Source organism: Rhinichthys klamathensis, unplaced genomic scaffold, assembly GCF_029890125.1.
Source record: "Rhinichthys klamathensis goyatoka isolate OS25496 unplaced genomic scaffold, OSU_Roscu_1.1 h1tg000072l_1, whole genome shotgun sequence".
NCBI lineage: Eukaryota > Metazoa > Chordata > Actinopteri > Cypriniformes > Leuciscidae > Rhinichthys > Rhinichthys klamathensis.
Genome location: NW_026606615.1, coordinates 1,169,510 through 1,190,416, shown reverse-complemented (window position 1 = coordinate 1,190,416; position 20,907 = coordinate 1,169,510). Strand labels below are relative to the sequence as shown.

Here is a 20,907-nt window from a genome sequence, read left to right as displayed (position 1 = left end):
ATTTCATATACTTAAACGTCATATATAAACTTAGTGTACTGTATAGGATTTCATAAACAAAAGCATCAATATTTTTATGACAACATAAACCTTGTCTTGATATCATCTTTTCTTGAAATAACCAAACATTTGAAATGCTATTCAACAGGCAAGCATGAGAATTACACACATCTGAATACATACAAAAACAGTTCTAATATTTCAAATTCATATTCATTCCAAGCCACTAACAATAACAGAAGCAGCAAATGTGTTTCAAGTTTTAGCAAGGATTGTGTGTGCCAGCTCTATGCTATACTTTCCTAATGCGTTTAGGATCAATCCTGACTCTGAGTCTATGAAAATACTGGCTAGTGAAGATGAGAGATCTAAACCCACAAAAAGAGGCTTGAATAAAACCCAAATAAAATCTATAAGATGCTATTTGAACTTTTGTTTATAGTACAAACATGAAAAACCCAGTGATCTTTTCTGTGAAGTTTTTCTTTGAAACATGATTTCAGGCATCTCGACAAGCTAAAATACTCGATCATAGTATCATCATCATAATGCCTTTGCATGGATTATACTCAGATCACCTCAGTGCAAACCGCTATACTCTAAATATAATAAAAGAAGAGAGTAAAGAGGTGAACTTACACAGAACCCAGGCACCGAAGGGACGAGTCCAACCTGAATGAGAAACTAAAAATCTGAAACTTCTCTTTGAAACTTATCAAGCCACTCCTCAACACCATGATTTCCATTTTAGGAGAAGATGACTTTCAAGACATGCATATACAGACCCACACATGCACGATTGATTCATCATTTGTTTATCTTCACCATCGAAAAGCTTGAATGCAACGTGTTCACACTCAACGTTTGGATTATTGCAGATGCTTACAGCTTCATGTTTGTTGCTTTCTTTAGCTCTTAGTTAATTTAATATTTCTATCAGTGCATTTATAACAATGCTAAAGGAAAAGGAAAACGTTTCATCATTTACTCACCCACAGGTCGTTCCACGAATGTACATGGTTGTTTTGCTATTGAATAAGCTCTAAAATGATTAAAATGCACACACACACACACACAAATCACTATTAATTAGTCCAAATGATTGTGTACTCTTTTGCATTTAATGTGCACATTAAAAGCAGATCATTTGACCCGATCATGGCCCGTTCCTGACAGTACCTGTAGCTGTGGATTTTTTTCCTCTCAGTCTGTGGTCCATCAGCAAGAACACAAGACAGGATTCTGGCTTCAGAGCTGCTCTTCTTAACAACATGTGCTTTGTCTAATGCAGTCTGTATACAGATAAACACAAATGGACACGTTCCAACACCACATGTAAGGCATACTATAAACATAGATAAGCATAAAGTGACCATTTTAACCATTGTTTATGCAAGAGAAGCATTTTATAATATGTTAGAACCTAATTTAAAATGGTAATTCACAGAAACATTATCAGCAGATTTATTCATCTTTTTACTGGAATTTGATTCAGTTAGCTCGGGTTCAGAAGTTCTGCTTGGATGTGTATAGCGTTGGGTTGGTTAAATCTTACTTATCGAAAATACTAATAGCTTGGCTAATTCCTTCATTTGCGCATCTTTAACGCTGTTTTATTTATATTGTTAGTTCTCAACGGGTGGGTCATCAAGTTTGTTCTGATAGGGTCGATTCATCGTTTAAGAGATTCTTGTTTAGTTTTGTATGATAAACAGTTTAGAACTGTGCTGGGTCACCACTTGATGTCCAATGTAAAATATCGGAAGTAAAACTAGTTGTGAACCACAGTTTCTGACGCACATGTAGCTTCAGATCTAATAATAGTCTTGGACAATTTCATGAACAAGAGAAATCTTAAAATGAATAAAATTCCTTGACATTATATTTCATATATAACATTAACATGATGAATGTGAATATAAATGCATCATAATCTCATGTAGCCAAACATTTTGACTTCTGTCATTAAAGGGGTCATGAACTGGCTTTTTAAATTGTTTTATATTGTTGTCTGAGGTCAACTTATGACGTTCGCTTGGTTTTTACATTCAAAAACATCAAAATGAATAAGTAATAGGCTATCTTCTACCCTAGTTTTGAGCCTAGCTCAAAAACGCTCGGTTTTTATGGGCGTCTCACATTGAAGACTCGGAAGTAAACGCCCACTGCTGTGAGTGGATAACAGTTTTGCATATTATAATGAGTTTCGTGTAATGCGCGGATCGGTGGGCGGGGCTAAACCGGCCGTGTTGAAGTAGGCGTTGATCTTCTTCTGCGGGGGTGGTGTTTTATCCTCTTTGTCGTCATAGTTCCCCACTTTGAAAAACGAGTCGTTTGCCGAGCCTGGTGTCAATAAAAGCTTTTATTGGACTAACAAGGACGTTTTCAGTTCTGAAACTTACAGGATATTCTTATAATTTGATGACCTCTTAGATGTCAAAAGCTCAAGGAAAATTCGATTTCTCAGTTCATCACCCCTTTAAGGCTGGACTACATAGCAGATTAATCTGACCAATAACAGCCTACTAAAACCCTATTTTGGACGGGATTAGTTTTGCAAGGGTAGATGGAGTAATGTGATTTTATCACAGGACGTCTGTAATATTAAAGGTGACAAATCATGAAAATCTGACTTTTTCTGTGTTTAAGTGCTATAATCGGGCCCTGGTGCATCTACCAACCCAGAAAACGTGAAAAGGTGACAACCCAATCATTTTTTTTTGATAAGCCTTTCTCTGCAAGCATGTCCAAAAATAAGCCGATTAGATTTCGCTCCTCTTCTGAGGTAGGAAGGGGATCTATAATATAGATTTGGTTTTCGCAATCGCAAGCGACAACAGTGTAACCAGTTCTAACCTAACGCAATGGCAAAAGTTCGAGCTAAGCCGCAAACTGTTCCGTCGTTGCTGCACAGACGAGCACTGACTACTATTTAGAATCCCAGTCTCAGATTAGACAAGAGAGCAGTGGATTAATTTTATTTTCAATGGAAATCCCCCAGAAAAGGATGAATCAATGTAACTCTACAATACATCAACTAGCCTACAGAGTACATGTATCCACTAACCATTCAGAAACGTCCAGGGGTCTCATTTATAAAACTGTGCGTAGAATCCTTACTCAAAGTGTACGTGCGTCCGAAAGCCAAAAATGGCGTACGCAAACAAATTTTCTGACTTATAAAACCGTGCGTACGCCAGAACCTGCGCAGAATTCACTTTATAAATCCCAGTCAGCGGAACATTGTGCGCACATGCGTCTCCACCCCGAAATAACCATATATGGAGCTTACAACACCTAGTTTTACTATGCATAACCTCATCTGCATGTCATTTGCATATGATTATTCATCCACGTGATAACATGTTTAACGGTAGGCTACAAGACATTTGGAAAATATGAAATACGGATGTGCCGTTACATTAATAAAAAATAATTTAGTAGTCTATATCCTTGCCTTGTTTTTGAATAAATAAATCAAATAGTGTAAAATACATTTCAGAGAAATTTTTTCTCAATCTTTTCCACTGGCCAAAGTTTAATTGATTTATATTTTTAATGGAAACAGATAGACCTTGTAGTGCATTATTTGCACGAAACTATTTTCTCAGACAATCTGCTATTATCATGATAAGCAATTATCTCTGTAGTTAAAACATTAAAACACAGCATGCCAGAGGAAAAGTGTTTGAAAGCATTGCATCCACAACAAATATTTCTATTTATTGAATATAATTTTTTTTTGTAACTTCTCAGTAATGATTTCATGTAATTTAAGTGTCTAACTCCATTCATCAGAATGGCATATTTAATCTAAATGTTTATATCAGAAGTAAAACATAGTTTTATTTATTTAAACTGTTATTGTGAACATATTTCACAGAACACTGTATTTATGATTATAATGAAGATTTACGGTTTTAGATAGGCTGCGTCAGTTTCACTAAAGAACAAAGGGATGGATGTTTAAAAAGGGATGGATGTTTGCTTCATGTGATAGGCTTGGTGAGTGAAATTATATTTGTATTATCTTTCTGTATACTGTATGTATAATTTTCTTTAGAATGTCGGTCTAAAAGTGACCAAAAAGACATTTAGCTCCAGCTCACCATCGGTGTCGCCAAACTGCTCCGTCTCCAAAACGTGCGTACGCACGGCTCAAAGTTTGCTTAAAGGTGCGCACATTCTCCCGTCAAGTTTGTTTTTTATAGATCACAACCTTTGCGTGGAAACTGGCGTACGTACGTTTCCAGCACCGTTTTGTGCGTATGCACGCTTTATAAATGAGACCCCAGGTGCGTCTAAAAGTTACTACCTCTTCCTGAGTGTCTCCTGCACTCCGCTACTGGTTATCTCTGAGATTCTGGATGAGTGAGATTCGCGTGATTTGTTGTTGTAACTCGAGTAAAGGATCGGCCTGGGAGCAGCAGCTCATTTGCATTTAAAGGGACACACACAAAAACGGGCGCGTTTTTTCTCACACCCAAAAAGGGGGTATTTTGAGCTGAAATTTCACAGACACATTCTGGGAACACCATAGATTTATATTACATCTTGTGTAAAGGGGCATAATATGTAATGGCCAATTAGCACGGGATAAGAAATGACAGTAAAACTAGCTGAAGTGGGAGGGATAACGTTAACTCGATTTACTTACCACCATCACCTCCCTGTTGTCATGTCCATATTAGGTTGCTTCCTGATATCACTTGCACAAACATAATATAAACTATAAATAACGGTTAGGTCAGGTCGAACGATTTATCAATTCAATTAATTCAATTCTGATTGGATTCTGTTGGAAGGCACTTACCTAAAGCTAAAAGACGTTTCGTGCCTCGGACAAGTGCTTTCGGCCTTCTTTTTTATCTGAATGGTAGGCTATGTGGGAAAAAACTTGAGTTTTGCCACAGACTTGTCTATGGTCTATGTTTACTTACTGTCTATGGTCCCACCGCCTAGATCCCAAATGAATGCTTTTTCAAGCGCCTCCATACTTAAAAAAAACGCTGATTTTTATTTATTTTTTTACCTGAGGTCCCCCGGACCTTTTTACAGAAGGTAAAGGTCGCTGTAATCTTTACCTACATTGTCTGTAATGATTACTGAGATGGCACATTCGGGCGGGACTATAACCACTGAGAAGCTCTGGGGTTGAGTGGGGGAAAACCCTTGTGACATTACTGTTAAACAAAACATAAATGTGACTAGAATTATATTGCCATCCCAGTTTTGAGTGACTATGGCAGGCGTTATTCACCAAATATTAAAATTGCTCAGCCTTCATAATTAATTAGTATTTTGACTGAAAATATTTTTGTACAAAGGGGGCGTTTTGCCCCAGCGGTGGGTAAAATGCCCCCTTTCTTACCAACCAGTTTGGTTCATAAATCAACAGCAAAATCAACAGACTATAGTTAATCTCTAAAAGTAAAAGGCAAGTAATGTATCAACATGTATATTTATATACATATATATGAATAGTGAATGGCTAATGAATGAATGTTTGTTTGTTTATTTATTACAACATATGTGTTTGCATGGCTTAGTTATATTTTATATGTATAAATGTAAAAAAAAAAAAAGGGCTATTTTGGACATTCCTCAGGCTACACCACACACAACTTAATAGAAAATAATTTTTTGATTTATAATATACATTTTTCAGTGTACAAATTTGGACTACTTTATTGGAATGATTGTTGATGCCAGATGGAGTGTTTTTCAAAGCAGAAACATGCCTTTTCCCAATGAATGCTGTATGGCGCATGTACAGATTTACTTGTTTGTAATGGCAGACTGAAAACAAACGGGAAGTGATATTTTTGACATTCCCACACATTTTATTTCCATTTCTTTTACATTACGGTCATTTTTACTTATGACCTGTACAGGAAGCGGAATAGAAACCAAAGAAAAAACAACAAAAAGCTAAACTTGTATTGTGAACAGTTCTGTTGATAAATAGTTTGCATAACTGAGTTTTTAAAAATAAATTGTAAGTCAGACATTTCTGAATGTTTATCAAGTAACTTTAAGAACAAAAAGGACCAAAATTCACAATACATTTAAATGATCATGTCATTGACTATCAGAAGCATTGATTTATAGATTAGATTTATATTTTACATTTACCAGTGTTGACATATTTGAATAAAGTAAATTTGATTTAAAGTGTGTAAAGTGGACCCTGCAAATGAGCAGGAATAATGCTAAGAGAGAGAGACAGATGAATAAAGTAAATTTTTTTTTATTTAAATGTATAAAGGTTATAAAACTGTAAGCAATGTAACAAATGAACAAAACCAATCGAAAGATCACAACATTCAGTCGAACATTGTTTCTCTAAGGAAGGACATTTTCCTGCTTACAAAATATAAAATCTTTGATCTATGTGCCCATTTATATGCATTTAATGCTAAAAAATGGAATTGCAATTCACAGAAAAGCTAAAGAAAAGTTTTCCTCAGACAAAGCAAAATGAATTATGTACAACCATAATTGAATGTACTGTACAAGGAGGGGAAAGGAAACGAACCAAACATTCAGCTTTAGTAAATTAGACAAATTTGTCTAGCTATTGAAACTAAAACTATATTAGCTGTAAATAGCAAGGTGAATAAGCGCTGGTTGAGGTAAAGGTTTAAACAACTGAGAATACAGATCATGCAAATTAACACACACACACACTTATATCAAAATATATATATATATATATAGATAGATAGATAATTAGCCCAACACCAGATGAAACATGCAGTACAAGCACACACTACACACTGTGAAATCACAAATAAACACACAAAAGCAGATCAGACTTCTCAGTGAGCAACTAACCAGCAGCATGAACCAATGATCCTCACCTTTATAACAATGACAAAGAGTAAATATATGAATTGACAACAAATATATATAACAATAAAAACAAATAAATAAATCACAGCACTGGGCTTCTGTGGAAAATGTCTGGCACATTAACAAAGCGCCGATAGGCAAGAAGGTTTCTTTTCTGCCACTCGTCAAGGGAGACCGATGGACCTTTGAGACGCGACTTACAGAAATTCCTACAAACAAATGGAGAAGAAAAAAAACAACACAATGACTGAAGGAAGACTGTAGAATTGGGAAACTGCAGGTTTCACTCCACCAACACAACTAAATATTCATAAGCTGAACTGTATATGCTGCTGCTTTGATTTTTTTTCTGTGAGATATTCCCTGCAAATTATTAGTCATGGATGGACAGAAATTCTAATCACAAAGTTTACACTCATTTCCATGATCCCTTGATTGCTTTAACTATAAACTTCTATGATAAACGTTTTTATGATATTTCTATATAAATCACAGCCGCATTTTCATTCCTGACAAAAATGAAATACGGCGCTTCTCTATTGATTTCCATTCAAACAGAACAGCCTCTGGTTGCACATTTTATCAGAGTTTGAAGGCTCCCCCTAGTGGAGGGACTGCATTAATAGACAAAAACAAAATGAACTGAGGCTGGTCGCTTTACATCAGATGGTCTCTTCCTGTCTAAGTGGCCACTACTTGGCAAGAATATGTTGGTAAGACTATATAAGAAATGAAATCTGGCTACAAAGACTAAATCAAGAAGCTAAACATACAATACCGCGGAGTAAGTCGCCCCGGAGTATAAGTCGCATCAGTCCAAAAATGCGTCATGAAGAGGAAAAAAACATTTATAAATCACACTGGACTATAAGTCGCATTTATTTATTTGTTGTTCAAGCACCCATCTGTGGACTCATTCCTCCAGCTCTGGCCATCTTGCTTTCAGCCCGCGATTAGCTTTCTTTGTTTTCTTTATTACAGTTAAGGGGGTCGCACACCGGACGAGAAGAGCAGCTCGAAGGACAACTCAAAGTATCGCACACCGGACGCGCACATTCTCCATTTATGGCCAGCAATATTGTAGTTTAAGGACATTATGCAATTAAGATCATGTCTGTACTACGTTATGATTCTACTGTACAATTAATTACAATCGTTGCTGAGTCTGAACACTTTCCCTCAGAGCGTCCGTTAAAGGGATAGTTCACTTTGAAATACATTTTTGATATGTTTTAGCTTACCTCAAGGGCATTCAAGATGTAGGTGTCTTTGTTTCCACAGTAGTTTCAATTTTGATATTTTTAGGTCAAACCGTTCTTGTCTGTCAGTCATATAATGCAGGTCTATGGTCACCACCTCAAAGAGCATACACAGAGAAGTCCAAATTAAACATGATTTAATGACTCGTAAATGTAAGTACACATTAATGGCCTAAGACACGAAACAAGCGGTTTGTGTGAGAAAACGAACAGTATTTATATCGTTTTTACCTCTTGTAAACACAGCCACGTCCAAGTGATCTGAGGTCGCGGGCGCTTCGGTCTGCGCAAGCGCCGGTAAGCCCCAGAAGTGATCTCTCGCACGTGTACGTCACTCATTGTTTATACAGAGATTTCGGAAGTTTTACCTTTCACTGTGAAGATCTAAACATATTTAGATATACAGGAAATCACAATGGAAGACGATTTCGATATATCAACAGACAACATTCCGGGGCTTACCGGCGCTTGCGCAGACCGAAGCGCCCGCGCCCTCAGATCACTTGGACGTGGCTGTGGTTACAAGAGGTAAAAACGATATAAATACTGTTCGTTTTCTCACACAAACCGCTCGTTTCGTGTCTTAGGCCATCAATGTGTACTTACATTTACGAGTCATTAAATCATGTTTAATTTGGACTTCTCTGTGCATGCTCTTTGAGGTGGTGACCATAGACCTGCATTATATGACTGACAGACAAGAACGGTTTGACCTAAAAATATCAAAATTGAAACTACTGCGGAAACAAAGACACCTACATCTTGGATGCCCTTGAGGTAAGGGACTGTTCGTTATTTATTTAAGGGGCCACCGGAGGAGATTTGAGATCTGTAGTCAAAAAAAGACTTGACCCTCCCTTCGCCAGCAATAATTTTTTCTATGACCCTCCAAAATGATTGTGAAAAAAGGCATGACCCTCCCCGATAATTTATTGATTACTTCTGTACTGGTTTGCGCTTGGCAAAGATGTTCAGATAGCCATTCCATGATAAACGACTAAACTCCTGCTTTCTCATCTTGCTAGGGCTGTAACAATAGACCAAACCTACAATTCGGTTCGTATCACGATTTTTGATTTGAAAAAAATAAAAAAATAAAATGTTTTCGGTGCTGATGGTGACGCGTTCATGTAAAATGTAAAGGTGGCGCTGCCAATAAAGTATCTTAAAGCTGCCACAAAGAACCGGCAAAAGATTATGATTATGAATAATATAGCAAGCGGACATTTTAATTGTTTATTAATAAACAAGTCTTTGTCAATGTCGGCTGCAAATATAAAGGTGACGATGCTGACTCCCGATCTTCGCAATAGTGAACGCGCCAGAGAGAAATGCACATTTCATACGGATTACATAAGCAGAGTCTGTTTTCTTTCGTTTTGAATTGTTCTGTTAAAAAGTAGTCATGTCAAGTTTTCTATATATTTATCAGGTCTGCGAGGCAAGTAGCCTACCTTAGGCTATAAGCTGTGTGTATCGGTTCATTTATTAGACCAGAGTCCAGGTCACGGTGCCTCCGTGTCATGATGATTTTCTACTATATTTACTAAGTTCTAATTGATTAAATCCAGGCAATTGGTTGATGAAACATTGATTAAAATTAAGATACAATTAATAAAAAACGAAATTTACTTTTAAGAAAGGCTTTGTGCTTGTTTCTTTGAGGTCTCTGTGAAAGTTTCAGTCACTTTCAGAGCGGTCATGTCCGTAATGGAGAACTGTCACGTCCATAACATTGTTTTTTTCCTCATAAATGCGAACACGAAAAAATAAAAAGAATATTTTGTGTTATGTGTATTAACAGTCTCAAACCAGGACAATTCGATCGATGGTTGTTGTGGCTATGTCATTATTTCGACATATGTGTGCATGCAACAATTCAAGATCTGCATTTGTAAATCCAGCTATATTTGCTTCTTATTAATTAAATCCAGGCAATTGGTTGATGAAAAATTTATTAAAATTAAGATACAATTTATACAAAACGAAATTCACTTTAAAGAAAGGCTTTCTACAAAACAACACTTAATGAAGTGGTCAAAATCATGTCTGGCCATGTCTCCCGATATATTGCGTATAGGCTATACTTTTCATAATCAACATAGAAGGAAAAAAAACATTATAATAAATATGAAACTAAATGCGCTTATTATGGCTACAACACATATACAGACTCTATTTGTACAAATAGCTGCACATTCATTTAATTCAGAATTATGCACACAAGTTGAAAGGCATTTGTTTGTGCATAGTAAAACATATCTGCAACATTTATCAAGTTCACTGATAATTGTGCATGCATTTATTAATCATTATGATACTAAAATCATAATAAAGTAGTAGGCTTCCCTTTCAATAGTCCAAATTCCAGTGGCGCTGCCATTTTCGTCTTTCTTCTGTGGATTTCTTCAGCTCCTGATTGGTCAAATTCAGATAGATGGACACATCGGCTCATTTAACCGCACAGCGCACACTAGTGATGCGCGGGCCGACTCGTAACCCGCGGACCCCGCGGGTAACCCGCAGGTCGGGTTGGGGCGGGTAAAGAAATGTCACTTTATTTGCGGGGCGGGTCATTATTATTGTTTTTTTTTAATCGATGCATGTTGGTTGCAATTTCCAGCCTATTAAATATTTGGGAATATCTATTTTCGTATTTTATTAGGTTATTTGATAAGGTTACAATACAAATGCCGTATAGCAACTTGCGTGAGGTCCATAAACCTTTGGCGTCACGTGACACGTCACGAAAGCGGCGCGCCAAGCAGCTCCGCAGCTCCCGTCGCCAGCCACGACAACAACGGAGAAATAAATCAAAGTGAAGATGGAAGACGAGGTGCGGGAGAAATTGAGGTCGGGAATTTACCTGATTAAATTGAAAAGAAAAATAAGGTTAGGCTGCTAAATCTAATGTTTGGGAGCTGTTCTCAGAAATAGTTGCAGCAGGAGACAACAGTAACGTTAGCTAGATCGGCTACCTGAAGTGCAACTCGTGTGAAAAATATACAAACAGTAGCGCCACAAAACGGGCACTTCCATCATGTCAAGACATATTTGTGGGGGGTCTAAGAAATAAAAAATGGTTTAGCCTATTAGATGAATACAAACGCTGCTTTGTAAATGTTGAAAATGTTTATTAGTATCTTATTAATATGACCTGATTTATGATTCATATTCATAATCGTCTCTTGTTGCCAGTTTACAGGGCGATGTTTCCAAGCACTTTCAGGCTGAAATAAAGGCTGTTTTCATTTACATTACAATGCCTAGTAGTATGTCTATTTAACGGTCGCAGGTGCGGGGCGGGTTGTAAAAATAGATACAAGTGGTGCGGTGCGGGCTGGGGCGGGCCAAATATTTCATAAAAGAGGGACCCGCGGGTTGGAAAAAAAGCCGACCCGGGCATCACTAGCGCACACACCTCACGAATTCAAGCCTACAGCTCCCAAACTTTTTAGACATGTTTAAAAATTATCGTGAGGTCGAGAGGTTCGGCTCGACTCGTATCTTCCTAGCACACGACACGAGCCGCATGCGAGCACAGGCACAACCGATTTCCACGCAATTTCTCCCGAGAGAAAAAAATCATCTGCGAGTTCGTAAAACAGCCAAAAAATCGCACCGTGTAAGCCCGCCTTAAGGGAGTATGAATATATAAAAAGACGTTTCAGTATTAAATGCATTTTCTGAGAATTTATATTTCAAGTTTTGACTGCAAATGTTACGTATGACGCTGGAATTGCCCAATTTTAAAGAATTTATCCTCAACTAGTTTTATAGTGTAGGTCTGTATTTTATTATGTTAACTTCAAATAATACTAATAGTAATTTAAAAATGTGGTAGCCCTATGCCTAACACATCACACTCCACTGTTATGGTGGCAATTTCAGTAGATTTACTCACTAACATTGTTGTTGAAACACAATAAGAATTGAAACTAAAATATGGTAGTATCGTGCTAGAGCGCACATTATATCAGCTGCAGTTCTGGCGCCCCAGTCCCAATACTGTAAAACTTGACGTACATTCACATCACATGTTAATGCAGCGGTAGACTAGCACTCACAGGACACTGCACTTATTCGCAATCACAAAAGTTCATTATTTGCTCGTGCTTTAAAGCTTTGCCGGGTAAACATTTCATTGGCGTTCTGTTCTAAAGCACTTTTTCTGAGCGCGTACTGTCAAACAGCGCCAAACTGGATTTTTGTTGGGTCAGACCCATCTGATAGTGATGGGGGGCCGAGACCGAGAGAGCTATAGCTACATGGAAAAAATATGCACCAAACAAGCAACTTTGAAATTTTGCTGTTTTGATGAATACAAAAGTTGGGTGACCCTCCCCTGAACAAAGAATAAAAAGACATGATCCTCCCCTATTTTCCTCCGGTGGCCCTTTCCATAATTACCGAACGGTCCCTAAGCTAAAACATACCAAAAATTAATTTCAAAGTGAACTATCCCTTTAACTGAATGAATTGAGAAAATCACCTGAAAATCCGATAACATCAGCAATTTTCATTCAAGCAGCTGATTTCTGTAAATATATGTAAAACTAAATGTATATTGCAGCACAGGGTGAAGTCAGTATATACGTTAACAACGATTTGAGATAAATAAATTAAAATGTAATATAAAACTATGTAAATGGCACTCTGTGGCGCTGTGCTTCTCGTCCAGTGTGCGACCCCCTATAGAGTAACCTCAGCTTTTCGCCAGTCCCTCACAAGTTTCTCACTCCAAACTTTCTTTCTGCTGCTCGATTACCGTTTTCGCCTGCATATTTTACTACTTGCAGTTTGTAATCTGCAGAATAGGATTTTCTTTTTGGGGGCATTTTGTTTGTGTTCTCAGTTGTCTTATGTTAAAGATAAAGTATAAAGAATAAAAAAAAGAGTTATAAATACAAATAAATATAGAAAGTTCTAAAAAGTAATAAAATACATTTAGTTAGAACTAAATATAATAAATTATTTTATTGTATTTGTTTGATCAAGTCATTTATTCCTTTATTTATTTTCCTATTACATTTATTTATTTCAAATTTCAAAGAGGCTGCATTTTCTATTTTCAAAACATAACTTCTTTTGATTTTGGGATGTAACATGTTCGTGACAGGTTTTGTGACATTTACTTGCGAGTGAGATCTGAAGGGTGTTGCCAGTGTGGGTCGTTCCTTCCAGTTTTCCGATTGGCGATGGAGTTCATCAAAGAATGAAGCTCAGTGATCGCACCTGCCAACACACACATGTCACCACACTAATCAACAGCATCCTTCATATCACATTCATGTTTGTGCAGTGGAAAGCATTCTGCTGTAATATCAAAACACTTCTCAACCTAGTCTGATATGAAGAGAAAAAGTGATCTTTAGTAGTCTGACTTCTCAAAGTGTGAACACAGACAACGTTTGTGAATGTTAAAGCCTAAATACAAATTACCACAAGTAAAAAGCTAAAGTTAAGCTACGTATAAACGAATTACAGCACGGTCGCATGGCTTCAACGTCACCAACATTAAGCTTCCAAAAACTATTTCAATCTTAATTACTTAAATTTTTGAGTTAGAATAGTTTGCAAGAGTGTGAGTGTAAACACGACAAGGCTGTCAACAAGTAACCACATACCTTATTTCATGCATTTAACAAAAAAATCCATTCATTGACTTTCGGATGATGGAAACAAAATGCTAACGTGTCCAGGTTTTTGCCTACAAAAAAACATCATTCCTGCAGCACTCTATTATTTCTACAGGTTTGGTACACACCTGGAAAAACAGAAATGTATGATAGTTTGTTAAAGCGTGATACCGTTTGCTGCTCCGTTCTGCTCTTTCATGTGTCTCTTCACCGAGTCCACATATGTTCTCTTGTTTCTCTCCCACTCCTCTTCACTATACAACACCACTGGTTTGCAGGTGGTCTTTGTGTTGTCCGGAACCACAACTTTAGACTTCACCTGCTCAGCGGGCAAAAAAGCAGTTGGGAAAGTAGGAGAACACATTGCTGATGAGTAACATCTGTTCATGGCAATTCTGTCACTCTTTTATACTCTCTAAAAATACTTTACGCAGCTCTTTTGCATACAACGAGAGTTTATAATGACTAGAGATGGGCATTTTTGTCAGTATTCCCTTTCGAGTACTTGATTGCAACTCTGACATGTTTTTATAGAACTAAATGGAATCAACAACGAACTAAATTGAGATTAATAATTATACTATTGTCTTTTTAGAGTTGAAACTATTTCATAATTGAAGAACTTTGCTCTATTAGTGTTATTTTCTTGTTTATTACTGTGAAGCTGCTTTGAAATAATCTGTATTGTATAAAGCGCTATATCCATCAATGTGAGTTGACTTTGAATATGAGTATGTATATTTCTAAATGAGATTTGAGAGTTGCCGCTGAGGGAAAGACTCTGTGAATACTGCTGATTTAAATTTGGTCTGTTCCTCACATAAACTTCATAAGAATATGGTATATTTGGTAAACACGTTACAATAATGTACTTTTAGTTAATGCATTAGATAACATTAACAATGAGCAATACAATTGCTACAGTATTTATTCAGATTTTATACCATTATTTAATAAAAATATAACTGTTCATGTTAGCTCAGATCCATTAACTAATATTGACAAAAAACGTTTGATTTTAATAATGTATTAGTAAATGTTGAAATTAACACCAATAAAGTATTTTTATTGCTAGTTCACGTTACTAATTTAACTAATGAAACCTTATTAAGTTGTAAGGGTTTGTTTAGCTTTCCTTAATATGAACTGTCATTGAAAAAAGCTGCTTTAAGATTGCTCAAATATTCTCTTTTCATGTTCCATAACAGGCGAAATAAAAGGTCTGAAACAACATTAGTGACAGTAAATAATGACAGAAACCAGTGACAATGCTGCAAATGTATAAAAGATGGAGCTCAAACCTGGACCTGAAGGGGCAGCGTGCTTTCAAACGTATCTGAGGCACTTTCTTCATTTCGCCCACTGTCCGATGATGCCTCGGGCTTCGCCTGCTGACTGACCGACAACAGCTCTTCTTCCTCTTTCAATGGAACAGCTGATTCTGGGGCCGTGCTTTGAGACTTTGATTCGTGAACCTCACTGTATACCTCACTGATCTCACCCTTCCCAGTTCCCTGAGAGCCAACAAAAGGAACAGAACTGCAAGCATCGAAGTTCAGGAACGCACACAGTTTTAACTCTGCAGACAAAACCTCTCTGTCCCATTTCAGAACTGGTATCGGGGAGGGAAGACTCTCCCGGTCTATATCTGTATGGTTCTGTTTGCATTTGGACAGAGGGGTGGACATTACAGGGGTCACAGATTGATTGACCTTTGACCGAGGTGGTGTGATGTCCTTTCTGATTATTAGTGGCTGTAGAGGTGTGGATCCCTGCGATCCGGACTGGAAGTCCAAGGAACAATATCCAAGATCTTGGGAGCATGTTCTAGTGATGCGCTGCCTTTTTAGGGGGGTCTCACAGATCTCATCAAGACTTGAATCAAGGCGTCTCTTCTGTGCTCTGGATTCATTATTTGAAATGTGTACTTGTATGTTGTAAACAGGGCTGTTGCCATTGTACTGCTGCTTAGAGCACACCAAATGTGAATATACAGATAGTGGTTTTAAGTGAAAGGGGGAATCTCCATTAAACATTGTTATTATTCAAGATTGGAAGAGGAAGAAGTGCTGTCTGGTCAGTTTTATCAAAGCAGGAAATTGTATGAACCTAAGAAAGAATAATGTTTATTATTAGTAGATTAGACGAATGTCCATTTTGACTTCATGGAGTCACAATTCAAATTCGTCGTTTTGATGCATATTTAATATTCCCTATTTATGCAAACAAAGAAATGCATCACGTCAAACAGATGTTCACGACATTGACTCTAGTTTGAAACTAATTGATTCTAATAGATATGTGCACGAGACGAGACTTGAAAGCAAACGATCATCGTTTTTTAAAAAATATTGCTTTGGGCGAAATGTGTGCCACGCGCATGGTATAAGTTGTTAAAACACTCAAATACTACTTGAGAGTTAACTAATTAAGTGTGGATTACAAGTTTAAAATTGTACCTGTCGATAGAGCTTCTGTTTTGGAAATTGTTATTTAGTCTGCCGTTGAGTTTCATCCATCATCAACTTTGCACAGCGCGGTTACACCTGATATTTATAACCTCTCAGCCGCACTTCGTCTTATGATTGGTTGGAAACCCAAGCATGTGATTTTTGATTTTTTGAATTTTACTCACTTTCACATTATTCAAAATAGTATATAAATATATACAAGTGAAGAAAATGTACCTTATAATATACACACATATATATAAATATAAAAATATATAATAATTAGAATTTATTAATCCTACTAGTGAAAACGTGGAACTCATGAATGTTAATTACGTGGATCAGTCCGTTACTCCTAATGATTGGCTGAAAGTATTCACTTTCACAATATTCAAAATAGTATACATATATACATAAGTGAAGATAATTAACCTTATAAAATATAAATAAAATTCAATAATCTGAATTTATTAATCCTACTGGTGGTGAAAACGTGGAACTCATGAATATTAATGACGTAACGCAAAGGTCGGTCAGTGATTGGCTGAAAGGCAGACGATGGTAAATTAGTGCTTCGCTTGAAAGTGGGTTGTCATTTTATTTTATTTTTTTAAATCTTGCGTTCGTCCCATATCCTTACAGACAGTCTATGGTTCTATCCCAAGTGCAGAGACGAATTTAATATATATATATATATATATATATATATATATAACATTAGTTATGAAGTGATTGGTGCTCCATCAAATACAATCTGTTATGAACATTAATAAACGGATCGTGAAAACTATGTGACGACACCCTCTTTGAACTAATGGCCAACTTTATTAGCAACTGAATTGAAACCATTATTTAAAAATAATTACTTGGACTCGTATTAATTACCTCTCTACCGTTTAAGGTCCACAACATAACAGCACTGCATTAGTGTCACCACTAGAGGGAGTCATTATCTCAAAACAGTAATCAACACAAAGCACTTTTATCAGTTTTAATTAATGAACATCAAATGATTAATGCAAACAGAAACTAAGACTGAGGCGTTATAATTTCCCCTTATGAAGACTAAATACAAAGACAAGCATCAATGTAAACCATAAAAGAACCGACTGCATTTTTCTCTCAATCAATCAAATCCACAAAGTTAAATATCAGTTTGTTGCTCATTTAGGATGTTTATATTTCAACATAAGCAAGTTTAAGTTGATGAGAAAATAGTATATTGCTGTACTTGTCTTAAACAAATTCAGGTAAATGTTTTGGGCAGAGGAATACATGTAATGTTACAAAATTGGTGTTTCCGTTAAAAAAAACACAACACATAAATCAAATTTTGCTTTATTTAGACAGTACCATGATGATAATACCATGATTTTCTTCAAAGTCTTTATAATAGCATGATATTACAGTCTGACACTTCCACAGTATTTTATTGGGTAGTAAGGATAACCTAATGAAGAATAACCAATAGCAGGCATATGTTTCAAAAGGCATAAGCAGAAATTAAATGATGAGGTTTTGAAATAGACGCAGAGAGAAGTGCAAAAATACATTTTCATAGAAAAAGATAAAATTGTCTCATATAAATACCCTGCCTTCTCTTATTTGTATGCTGTAACGTTCGTTTAGTAATTTTTTCATTAATCTTGTTTTTGTATGAGGGCAGACAACTTGCATACACAAAAGCTTCAACACTTCAGAACATTAAAAAAACAATCCCACTCCAAACAAACCTCAATCATGACATTTAACTCTTTAGTATGCATATAAATTACAATTTATATTCTGACATTCGACTGCATAGAATCGCGAAGCTAGCCTCAGCAATCAAATCCACTAAAATATTAATAATAATAATAGACAAAATATGATAGTTCACTGTAAAAAGTGATCAGTTGACTTAACTTAAAATGAGGAAACAGTTGCCTTAAAATTAAGTAAATAAACTTCATGCTTAATCAAAAAAATTAAGTAATGTGGAATTGTCAAATTCACATAACTTAATTTTTTCAATTAAGCATTACGTTTATTTACATAATAATTGTAAGGCAACAGGTTTACTCAAATTTTTTTAGGTAAGTGAACTGAACACTTTTTACAGTGTTATTGTCATATACATAATCTTTATATTCGTACACATACATAAAAAAAATAAAGAAAATAAAAGTTAACTTATAGGAAGTAACAGAAAATATAAATGTACTTAAAATAATTTGGGGGAAATAAAAAAAAGTGTTTATACTGTATTGCTTTGGTCTGTGCTTTTGTTGAAGTTCAGTATGTCAAACTGAAACGCGGTATCAGTGACGGCCACCAGGGGGCGCCAGTGTGACGAGCTGCCGCGAGCTCGATCCCTTTGTGACGTTCCATCAGCTCGTTCCTCTCGCGAAGCGTCGATCAGAATCCGAACGCGTCCTCGGCTTCGGCTTTGTCCCAGTTGCTAGGCGACAAGCACTCTTCAGGGTTGAAGTCCTGAGGGTTTACCCCAATGTCCAGCACCTGGGGGTTAGTGCGAGACTCAGCGAGTCTTGGGGGAAAACACACAGACAGAAACGCGTGAGAGACAGTCACAGAATCAAAACGAAAACACAAGGCAGCCAGCAAACATCAGTAGCGGTGCAGATCAGATCGTGTTAGGAGCTGTAGAGATGAGGGAAAACATATGCAAAACAGAAACAACACTTTAAATATGCATGGCAAATTTCTCCCTGATCTGGAGTTCCTCGTTATTTAAAGAGCCATATAAAATAGCGTTTAGCCTAATTTGTAGTCTCTCATGTCATAATAAATAAGATTTTATAAAACTAAAAATATTAGTTTTCGTTGAAATTTTAAATAAAGCTGAGATCAAAAAATAAACATTAAATGAAAAACTTAAAGGATTAGGTCACATTAACACAACATCACAAAGATATAGCCTACTTGAAGCAATCCATGTGACTCCAGTGGTTTAACCTCAATTTTATGAAGTGATGCGAGTGTTGTTGTTTATTGCGCATAAAAAAATAGCGCTTTTTTTTTTTACAAAATATTGAAGTCCCCATGAAATAAAAATAAGTTTTTTTTTTAGCTTTTTGTGTGAATGTTTCTATGAAGCCTTACTGTTGTTATCTATAAGCTAGTGTGCTCCAAAACAATAACAAATTCGCAATTAGAAGATATAAGCGTTCAAAACTTACAGTCTCTCAGTGGGATCAACGATTTTGATGACATCACTCTGCAATTCAGTTTCTCATCAAATTTTCTGTCCAATTAAATGCTCTCTATCTGAAGCTCCACCTCTTACATTATAAATTGAGACTGAAACTGTGCCTGAAATTGGTCACTTGTTCACACAATTAACTATTTTCTTCATGGTGAATGGCACACAGTGCACTATATAGGGGATAGGGAATGTAAATAGGGAGTAAATATGCTTTCCATTGGGGTGAATGAAGTCTGGTTTCACGTTACCTCCGGTCCAGAGACACGACAGCACTGAGCGGATCATTTAAGCTCGAGTCGCAGCAGACTAGAAAACGTATCGGACCATTTTGAATACTGCACAGAATGATATATGTCCGATCCACTGATCTATATAATGTCATTAGATCAGTGGTCCCATCCTGTCTTCCTGTTTCAGTGGAAATTACGTCAACACATTGAATAATGCTGCGAGTTTCAAACATAGACAACGCACGTTCACGAGAGCACCACGACGCATGCGTGATGTGTTGACGCGAGAGCAGACGTTGTTGAGTGAATGTGCATTGGAGAAGATGAATATTTTGTACATAAAGCGTTAAAATATGTTAGTTTTTTGCAAACAAAGTACTCGCGTCACTTCAAAAAATTAAAGTTAAACCACTGCAGTCACATGGATTACTTTAATGATGTCTTTACTGCCTTTCTGGGGCTTGTTGAAAGTGGTAGTTCCTTAGCTGTCAATGGAGGGACAGAAAGCTCTCAGATTTCATTAAAAATATCTGTTCCGAAGATGAATGCAAGTCTTACGGGGTTTGGAACGACATGAGGGTGGGTAATTAATGACAGAATTAAAACAATTTAGGTGAACTATCCCTTTAAACTTGAAAAAAATGAATTATGAAAATTAGAAATGTTGCTTTGGCAACTAACTGAATTAAAATAAGTTTAAATTGAAGTACTAAAATCACTAAACTTAAAACTCAAAATAAAATTAAAGCTAAATAAAAATATTTGTAAAGATTAAATACAAATGACAAATCACAACAAAATCAATAAAACAAACTAAAAACAAAATCCAAAATGAAAATAAATGCTAAATAATGAATACTAAAAATTTAAAAAAGTATATAAATAATACGAAAATAATATGGCGTGAGCATAAGTGCTTCGTGTTTAGGGTTGGGAATCAGAAACAAGTTCTTTTGTTATTTTTATTTATGATTTAATAAGATGAGAAAGAAAGACTGGGCACTGTGAAATAATAGAAAATAAAAAGATGAAATGCCCACACAGAGTGACCAGTCTGGTTTGGGAACGGATTCTTTTACGAGTCTTTGTAATGAATCTGTCAAAAAGACTCAAATCAGCCTTGAGTTCTTAGTTTGAATCAGTTAAAGATTCACGTTCACAACAGAGTTTTGTTAGTACTTCAAGTATAAAACAGCTATTGTTCTTTTAGAACATCAGCTTTCTCTAAGGAATCACTAATGGAATCATAAAGTGGAATTGGAATCGCAA

At 36.2% G+C, this 20,907-nt stretch overlaps 3 protein-coding genes across 4 annotated transcripts in view; all 3 read right to left on the bottom strand.

Annotated features, from left to right (window-relative positions):
* The window catches only part of LOC130085068 (collagen alpha-6(VI) chain), a 39,420-nt gene extending 38,409 nt beyond the window's left edge, over nucleotides 1-1,011 (bottom strand). The window contains exons 1-2 of the mRNA XM_056250627.1: nucleotides 993-1,011; nucleotides 640-672 (exon numbers count right to left, since the gene is read on the bottom strand). The gene's annotated coding sequence lies outside the window, so the exon portion shown is untranslated. The remainder of the gene's footprint in view (nucleotides 1-639; nucleotides 673-992) is intronic.
* Nucleotides 1,012-6,840: 5,829 nt separating this feature from the next.
* Nucleotides 6,841-16,278, bottom strand: LOC130085067 (S100P-binding protein-like). The gene is made up of 5 exons (XM_056250626.1): nucleotides 16,213-16,278; nucleotides 15,055-15,862; nucleotides 13,925-14,072; nucleotides 13,250-13,349; nucleotides 6,841-7,064 (listed from the first exon to the last, which is right to left on the bottom strand). Exons 2-5 carry the CDS (start codon nucleotides 15,787-15,789, stop codon nucleotides 6,938-6,940), a joined length of 1,110 nt encoding a protein of 369 aa, XP_056106601.1. The 5' UTR covers nucleotides 15,790-15,862; nucleotides 16,213-16,278; the 3' UTR covers nucleotides 6,841-6,937.
* Nucleotides 16,279-18,245: 1,967 nt separating this feature from the next.
* The window catches only part of ldlrap1b (low density lipoprotein receptor adaptor protein 1b), a 50,029-nt gene continuing 47,367 nt past the window's right edge, over nucleotides 18,246-20,907 (bottom strand). Inside the window, exon 10 of one of the 2 annotated variants that reach the window (XM_056250625.1) lies at nucleotides 18,246-18,730. In XM_056250625.1, the coding sequence (XP_056106600.1) occupies nucleotides 18,684-18,730 (47 nt within the window). In that variant the 3' untranslated portion in view covers nucleotides 18,246-18,683. The remainder of the gene's footprint in view (nucleotides 18,731-20,907) is intronic. The other variant, XM_056250624.1, reaches the window with a different exon arrangement.

Bases quoted from the DNA above. Each gene is read 5' to 3' on its own strand.
- LOC130085067 (XM_056250626.1), bottom strand. From the start codon at position 15,789: ATGTTTAATGGAGATTCCCCCTTTCACTTAAAACCACTATCTGTATAT. The intron at 13,350-13,924 runs GTATCACGCTTT...GTGTGTTGGCAG, and splicing joins GCAGAACGGAGCAGCAAACG to GTGCGATCACTGAGCTTCAT. The intron at 7,065-13,249 runs GTAAATGTCACA...ATTTGTTTGTAG, and splicing joins CCTTCAGATCTCACTCGCAA to GAATTTCTGTAAGTCGCGTC.